Source organism: Dreissena polymorpha, chromosome 11, assembly GCF_020536995.1.
Source record: "Dreissena polymorpha isolate Duluth1 chromosome 11, UMN_Dpol_1.0, whole genome shotgun sequence".
Lineage (NCBI taxonomy): Eukaryota > Metazoa > Mollusca > Bivalvia > Myida > Dreissenidae > Dreissena > Dreissena polymorpha.
In genome coordinates, this window is record NC_068365.1 from 25,824,115 (window position 1) to 25,833,098 (window position 8,984).

Sequence of the window (8,984 nt, forward strand, 5' to 3'; positions counted from 1 at the left end):
TAGATTTATTTTATTAAATCAAGTTTGATATACATTGTATTACACAAATTTCAAGGTAATTTTGAGTATTCAATAACTGTTTACTCTAGGCTTTGTTTGTTTGTTTGTTTTATTTGTGCATATATGTCAAGCAATTTACAATTCAATGCAATCAAGGCAATAAATAACGTATAGATTGCATTATTATCATATTCAGAAACATGCATTACATGAATGGTGCTATTTATCACAGATCCAAATAAGATTACGACATGATGTATACACAGGATAACCCCTAAAGCTTAGACATGTAAACATGAAAAAGCTTATTTCCAACGGGGTCCCTGGATTTAGTCGAACAGATCTTATAAGTGACTATAAATATATTGTTTTTTCAGTTCTTAATATAGAATCGACATGATCCTACACATGATTTCTTCTACAAATTAAGTGAATCTTTCAAAAGTTGACATGATAATACACTGACACGAATAAATAACATAAAAAATAATGAATTACATAAATTAAAACAAATCTAAAAGTAAAAATACATGGAATTCTCGTCTACCTTCATATCATTTAATAGATGTGTCTTAACAAGTTTCTTAAAAGTAAATTTCGATTCGATGGACTTTATATTATCGGGTAATGCAGGCGATGGATATTATTACTAACAAATCAACTGTTTTAATTACTGCCAGAAATGTTTTTGAAGAAAGCACTTATCATTTCAGCGGAATACTCCCAACTCTGTTTATAATCTGTACCACTGATACCCTCTGCATTGGTCATTTCAGCTGTTCAAGTGAATTATTGACATTCAACAAATATTAAACAGTTGTTTTACCCTTTACTGCTTAGAAGAAAAGTGAATAAGGCTATGTGCAATCAGCATAAAACCAGAACAGCCTGCTATTAATTCACAGTTGGTCAGGTTTAATGCTGTTTGCTGCTTAGCAGTATGCTAGGGTTTGAAATGAAGGATTGAAAACGTGAATCATGGACGTCAGGTCTAAAATTTAAAATCAAAGGCTTGAAAACATGAATCAAGGAAGTAAGGTCTATAATTGACATTTATTTTCTAAGGGACTACAAATGCATAAGAAGACATATCAGACTGGTAAAGGTTTTTTACTTGATTCAAATAAGTTCAATCTTACATTAAAATTCATTTTCTAAGGGGCTACAAAGGCGTCAAACGATGAATGTGAGTTACTGAGTAATAAAGGGGTTAACCCTTTGCATGCTGGGAAATTTGTCGTCTGCTAAAATGTCTTCTGCTGAATTAGTAAAATAAGCATTTTCTTCATTTTTTTTTCAAAGAATACTATCAGAATAGCAAACAGTTTGGATCCTGATGAGATGCCACGTTCTGTGGCGTCTCACATGGATCCAAACTGTTTGCAAAGGCCTTTGAAATTCGGTTCCCGCACTGAAAGGGTTAAGCATTGCAGGATCTACAACTCCCATGGAGGCCTAGACATCATGAAGGTGGTACACCTGTCCCAGGCCCAGGCCCAACAAAGGTGTGGTCGAGCTGGACGCGAGTCACCGGGCACCTGCTATCGGCTCTACACGGAGCAACAGTATGAGGCATTCAAGAAAAACACAGTGCCTGAAATACAGAGGTATGGGAATAAGAGAATGTTATTACCCGAGTCGTCCTCGGCTCACTGCTGAAATATGCAATTCAGCCGATTGTATGTGATACCTGGTAGTTCAAAGCATTCAGTAATTCTTTTCTGGTTGTAGGTGTAACCTTGCCAGTGTGGTTCTACAGCTGCTGGCCATGGGTATACATGATGTTGTGAATTTTGACTTCATGGACAAACCTTCTACAGAGGTGAGTATTGAATAATGGGTATGCATGATGTTTGCAAGCCTGACTTCTTGGACAGACATTTCTTGACTGTGGATACAAGTGTGATTAAAGAGTGTTGTTAAGAGCTTATATGCTTTTTCAGAAGTGTTGCCAAAAATGAAAAAAGGATATTCAAGCTCTTCTAATTTTTTTATCAACAATTAGGTGCTTTAAAGTGTTCAGTTTTTCAGGGTGTTCTTGTTTTATGCCTTACCAAATCACCATCATAGTACAACTCATTTGTTTAACAATGTCAAGTTGGTAAATTTAAAATGGTTTTTCATCAGGCTCAATATTTTCATTTATGTGTAATAGTGTAAGTGTAAGGCTGTTATGTGTAATAGTGTAAGTGTAAGGCTGTTATGTGTAATAGTGTAAGTGTAAGGCTGATTTTTGTCACAATTTGCTGTTTGATCTTTTTAAGGCTATACTAAGTGCAATAGAACAGTTGAAACTGTTGGGTGCCCTAGAAACAGATGCTGATCTCAAAGTAAGAATCCAACACACGGCAATACATATGTTCACATTTAAATTGCATAATTGTATGAATAGTCAGCATTCTATGTACAACTGCTTGTGTTATAGTAATATACTTTGAATGAGCACACTGGAGTATTAAGGTTAATTTTGATGATATTTTAACAATAACAAGCATTTTAACTTGGAGATATTTACTGTTTCCTTGAAAATGGTAGGATTTTATATTAATCATATCTTTAAAATTGCAGTTTCATCATGTAATATTGTAGATTTATTTTCAAAGCCTTATTTCTAACAACTGCTAATGTATAGGAATTCAATATAAATACCAAATTATTTTTTTTCAAATACATTTATTAGATCTAATTGAAACATTCAAATGATGTTGTTCCAGTTGACCTCATTAGGGAAACTCATGGCACTTTTCCCTCTGGACCCAAAACTTTCCAGAGTTATACTGGCAGCAAAAGATCACCACTGTTTGTAAGACAACATTATTCTGATATTAAGTATTTCACTATTGGTATTTTTTAAAGTGCATATGTAGTAGCACTAACATATGTAACCTTTCATTATGTATTTTATGCATTTTCTGATGGGACTTTGTCTGGATTATGAAATTATTAAGGCTTTCCACATAGTGTATTGTTGCACAATTTTCTGCCATCTTTTGACTGAGCAATAGCTGGTATGCAATTTTACCCAGTAGCAGTGTATTGATTAGCAGCTGATAATTGCTGATAAGTGACAGTACTAAGGATTTTAATACTGTGATATAAAAATTACTGGTGGGACACTAAATGTTCGTGGATTTTCTTGGGTCCTCTAAACAACATATTCAAATGTCCAAAGTCTTAAACAACTTTATGAATTAAAGATCAACCAAAAATGTAAGATTGTTTAATTCCACGAAATTTCATGTCATTGAAAATATAGAAACTACAGTACAGCAAAATAGAGGTGTTCAAAAATATATCAAATATGCCCTATATTTCAGAGAAGAGATCCTGTCCATAGTGTCCCTTCTCTCAGTGGACTCCATCCTCTATACACCACAGAGCAAGGTGAGTAGTTGGGCTTCAAAATATGTGTGTGTGTGTGTGTGTGCCTATTATCTGTGCTGCATACTTTGGTACAAACATGTCTAATTAGCAAACACGTTTATCATAATTATTTAAATTTATCTAAAAGAAAGATATTCCATCAGATGCTTCGTTATATCTGTTTCTGCAGATTATATTGCAAACTTATTAAATACGTCATAAGGTGGTTCAGAATAACAGGGGAAGTATGACACTAATGCATAAATTACATAATTTTTATGCCCCCCTTCGAAGAAGAGGGGGTATATTGTTTTGCACGTGTCAGTCAGTCGGTCTGTCGGTCCGTCCATTGGTGGGTCCGACCACCAGATGGTTTCCGGATGATAACTCAAGAACGCTTAGGCCTAGGATCATGAAACTTCATAGGAACATTGATCATGACTGGCAGATGACCCCTATTGATTTTCAGGTCACTATGTCAAAGGTCAAGGTCACAGTAATTCACAATAGTAAAATGGTTTCCGGATGATAACTCAAGAATGCTTACGCCTAGGATCATGAAACTTCATAGGTACATTGATCATGTCTGGCAGATGACCCCTATTGATTTTCAGGTCACTAGGTCAAAGGTCAAGGTCACAGTGACTCGAAACAGTAAAATGGTTTCCTGATGATAACTCAAGGATGCTTATGCCTAGGATCATGAAACTTCATAGGTACATTGATCATGACTGGCAGATGACCCCTATTGATTTTCAGGTCACTAGGTCAAAGGTCAAGGTCACAGTAAATCGAAAAAGTAAAATGGTTTCCGGATGATATCTCAAGAATGCTTACGCCTAGGATCATGAAACTTCATAGGTACATCGATCATGACTGGCAGATGACCCCTATTGATTTTCAGGTCACTAGGTCAAAGGTCAAGGTCACAGTGACTCGAAATAGTAAAATGGTTTCCAGATGATAACTCAAGAATGCTTAGGCCTAGGATCATAAAACTTCATAGGTACATTGATCATGACTGGCAGATGACCCCTATCAATTTTCAGGTCACTAGGTCAAAGGTCAAGGTCACAGTGAATCGAAATAGTAAAATGGTTTCCTGATGATAACTCAAGAATTTTTAGGCCTAGGATCATGAAACTTCATAGGTACATTGATAATGACTGGCAAATGACCCTTTTTGATTTTTCAGGTCACTAGTTTTATATAACCAGATAGAACCATTTCTGGTTTGTATGTTGCAGCGTGAGAAAGCCCTGGCAGTCAGGGAAAAGTTCATGTCCAGTGAGGGAGACCACATCACTCTACTTAATATCTACAGGGCCTACAAGGGGGTCAACGGCAACAAGGTAAGGAACACACGAGTCACAACTTGTACTCCTATATTGTTATTGAGGTTATTGTTTTTGTGTGTGTGTGCATAAATTATGGCCAGTATGGGAATTGAGAATTATTAGAGATATCCACTTGAAACTTTAACTGTAGATATATTTCACCTATTGTTAAGCTTTGTACTTAATTTTTTTCTGGAGCAACCTGATCACAGAAAGACAACTTAACTTGAAACTTATTAGGGAGGTGGATCTCTCGTTTGGTGAATAATAAAAAAAAAACAATTAAAGGTATCGGCTTGAAAATTCAAAAGTACACTGATGTCATTAGAGGGAAGTGCTGTGTACAAAAGCAATAACTCTTGCTTCCATATTTTATATATATTTTGCAGAACTAAACTGCACATAACGTTTTACAGAGCAACATACTGGATGGTATTTCAGACACAACATTGACAGTTCTATTTTGAAATACTTATCAGTAATAATCACTCATTATATGTCACCTCATGGCTTGTGTTCCCAAACAGGCCTGGTGCATGGAGAATTTCATCAACATGAGGAACATGCAGACTGCATTTGATGTGCGTAAACAGCTGCGTGAGATCTGCATGAAACACAGCCTACCTCTGGAGTCCTGCGGGCAGGACACTGCAAGCGTCAGGTGTGGGAAACTAATGACCGCGATTTTTCTTAAATTAATATATTGTTGTTAGTCTGTGTTGAAGTTGAAATGTGTTAGCCACTGCCAGTGCATGTTTGGTGAAACACATGACATTTTTTTGTGCATTGGTAGGTGTCATGTGTTTGAAAGCTGTTGACATGTTAAAACATTTTTTCAAAACTTTTAATTAACTTTGAATTATCTGCATGTCTGAGTTGTATTATAGATAGACAACAAGAAAAGCAATTATTATCGGCTCATGATAAATAGTTTGCTGCATGTTCTATTAATTATTGTTCTAGGCAAATTATTTTTCAGTTCTACATTTGGTATCATGTTTGATAACCTCATCATAATAAATTGGCATCCTCTCTACCACCGAAACAGGCACTTTTGGTAAATACTGATAGTTAAAGTTTGAACGCCAATATGTTGAATCAAATTAAATCTTAATACAATTTACCATCAAGCCAGTGGTCCTGCTGTCTGTTTATTTGCATATGACTCTTTTGTGGCCTTACAGATTGCACTGCACCTGTGCATTGCTTGAATAAACCCGCTTTTTAAAATGCCTATGCTTGAATGTTTAAAGACTTTAATAAAATTCACTTGCTCAGCTTTATACCTTAGTCTAAGGGTCGTTCCCAGGGGAGAGGCAAGTGGAGGCAACTAAGAGGGGCCAAGAGTTGTACTCACAGTATATTAACCCTTTCAGTGCTGGAACCGAATTTTGAAGGCCTTTGCAAACAGTTTGGATCCTGATGAGATGCCACAGAACGTGGCGTCTCATCAGGATCCAATCTGTTTGCTATTCTGATAGTATTCTTTGAAAAAAAATGAAGAAAATGCTAATTTTAGAAATTCAGCAGACAACATTTTAGCAGACGACAAATTTGAGTGGAACAGAACACACACAATGCTCATAGAGAAACAGATGACATCTTGGTCTAAATGACTGGAGTTCTTGACAAATGCGATGTCTCAGTCTTTCCTTTTGCAATGTTGGTGTTTGGTCATTTCTGATCATTGGTGACTTCATGGCGTCCAAACTACATTCTTTGCAATTCTTCTATAAAACTACTTCAACATTTGCTATTGCAATGTGTTCCCTCTGCATTTATGGCGTCTTAAAGGCGATTTAGTTTGGATGCCATAAAAAAGTCTTGCCTCCATGTTTACTTTCTCACTATATGTTCTCACTACAAACTCACATTGAATAGGTTATCCTTCCTCGTCCTGGGTCGCCACAAGAATGCCAGCCTGGTTAGTACGGATATAACTCTTTTATAACTCTTTAATGGATGCTGAACATGGGCATTTTTTCCAGAAGATGCCTCACCACAGGGTATTTCATGTCTTCTGCAGAGTTGCAAAAGGAAGGCGAATATGTATCAGTGAGTTTCTGTTCTGTGTTTTATTCAATAGCTGTTCATGGAAAGCCCATAGTGTTAGTGGTGAGCTTTTTTTTTCTAAACGAACTTTGCCTGCTGTATGTTAATGTCCTGACGGTATACTTTGTAAAGCACTTTGCTTTTGAAAAGTAAAATGTCTAATAAGAGCTACTCATAAGGTTATATGTTTTCTTTTTTCCTAAGCAAAAGAGCATTATAGCCTAAGTGTTGTTATAGACTACACAATTTTGTGGTAGATTGTATTGGTTTTGAGAAATGGTTTACATGTATTGGTTTTGAGAAATGGTTTACAACATGGACCATGAAATATGCTTAATCAGTGTTGTCATACTTAAGATAAAATAAATATATTTACACTCATCTCTGGCCTGTGATTTTATATATCTGTGTTTGAAACCAGTGCAGAACAATAATGATTAAAACATACTTATTTATTTTAGCTCAATATCATTGAAAGCCTCAGGCTTATAGAAACGCTCTTGATTCAGTTTCCTGGGCCTATAACCAGTATTTGGTGTCTTTGGGTAAGATCTAGAGAACGCTCCCCTAGTGGGGATCGAACCCATGACCTCCCAATCACTAGACGGACACCTTATCCATTACGCCACAGCGATCTTAAATTACATTTGCTGATGTTACTGTGCTCTATTAAAATCATATTATAATGTTGTAGCAACTTAAAGTGATCTGGTTATTTTTATTTCAGCTCTCCACTCGTAAGACGGTTTCTATCCATCCATCCTCTGCATTGTTCCACTGTAAGCCAGCGTATGTCCTGTATAACGAGTTGGTCCAAACCACCAAGTGCTACATGAGGTAAGCTGATATTCATATATTAATATATAGATGTATCTAGGCATAAAATACGTATCAGACCAATCACGTGAATTGATTCAGTAGTTCGTATGTGTTTTGTATCATACACGACTTTCTCCCTACAGAGATCTATGCGTGGTCGATGCAGACTGGCTCTACCAGGCAGCACCAGTGTACTTCAGCAAAAGAAAACCCGGCATGCATACCCATGCTTGATGTTGTTTAGCAATGTGTTTGTTTTGTATTACGTTGTACATAATAAAAGATTTACACTTAAAGCTTTGTTACTGAAAAATTAACAATTTGACTTTAACTTGCAATTTAAATGTTAGGTATTCTACTAAACCAAGCATCTGCGTCGGTGTCCATCCGTCCAAATTTTAATTTTGATTGAATTGAGTTTTCTGGGGGTTGGGAGTTAAACAAATTTTCCCAATAATCTTGTATTTCAAATTGATGTTTGCCCGTCATTCTGTCCGTCTTGCTTTTTTTCTTGCAAGATCTCAGACACTTATGATCCGAGTGTGATAATACTTGATAAACATGCACATATTATTACTCAAATGGTCTTTGTTGGCTTGGGTAATACTTAAATGTATCCCAAGTACTATTAAGTATACTTAAATGAACCCAGCATACAGAACATATATTACACGTACCCGGCCAATTTAGACTCTATTTGAATTTATCCCGCCCTAATTCTGATGTCTTAAAACGAGCTATTGGAAGGAGTTTCGATAATGAAGAGGCTATTTTACAGAATATTGACATAAATATGAACATTATTAATTTGAAAAAAAAATAGCCGACCAGGACCAATTAAGTGTTGGAATTCTCTAGTACGTTTCGGTACATTTTCCATTCCCGAGGTACATGTTAGTAGTATCCTAGCTGACAAGATTATAAGGATGCTCCAGTTAAAAGAACTCTAAAACAAGAGCTGTCAGAGGACAGCGCGCTTGACTATTCGAGTGATTGACAGTAAAACGTAAGCCATCATGGGGAAATTGTTCATATTCAATAATTTATTAGACGATCTTTCAAAAATAAAAAAAAATAAAATAAAAAAAATTTTTTTTGGGGGGGGGGGGGCGTAGGGGGGGTGAGAGGGGGGTATAATGTGGGGTGGGGTAATTTATTAGTTGATGTTTAAACAAAAAAAAAATTGGGGGAAGGGGGGAGGTTGGGGGGGGATTCTGGGTAGGGGTGTGGGGTATTGTTTGGGTGGAATCCATTGTGGTATTCAGGTAAGTGTTGTTTTGTCAAAGAAATAATAAAATGTGATCATAAATAAAGAAGTTATGGCAATTTAAGCAAAATGTTCAATTACCTAAGTGTAAAAGGGGCCATACTTATGACAAAATGCTTGATAGAGTTGTCTGGTCTTGTTTATAG

At 36.2% G+C, this 8,984-nt stretch overlaps 1 protein-coding gene across 2 annotated transcripts in view; it reads left to right on the top strand.

Annotated features, from left to right (window-relative positions):
* LOC127850705 (ATP-dependent RNA helicase DHX33-like) overlaps positions 1 to 7,867 on the top strand; it is a 36,042-nt gene extending 28,175 nt beyond the window's left edge. For both annotated transcript variants that reach the window (XM_052383972.1, XM_052383971.1), the window contains exons 12-21: positions 1,434 to 1,607; positions 1,732 to 1,822; positions 2,265 to 2,330; positions 2,715 to 2,803; positions 3,318 to 3,384; positions 4,611 to 4,715; positions 5,228 to 5,361; positions 6,689 to 6,755; positions 7,480 to 7,589; positions 7,715 to 7,867. In XM_052383972.1, the coding sequence (XP_052239932.1) occupies positions 1,434 to 1,607; positions 1,732 to 1,822; positions 2,265 to 2,330; positions 2,715 to 2,803; positions 3,318 to 3,384; positions 4,611 to 4,715; positions 5,228 to 5,361; positions 6,689 to 6,755; positions 7,480 to 7,589; positions 7,715 to 7,805 (994 nt within the window). In that variant the 3' untranslated portion in view covers positions 7,806 to 7,867. The remainder of the gene's footprint in view (positions 1 to 1,433; positions 1,608 to 1,731; positions 1,823 to 2,264; positions 2,331 to 2,714; positions 2,804 to 3,317; positions 3,385 to 4,610; positions 4,716 to 5,227; positions 5,362 to 6,688; positions 6,756 to 7,479; positions 7,590 to 7,714) is intronic.
* The last annotated feature ends 1,117 nt before the right edge of the window (positions 7,868 to 8,984 follow it).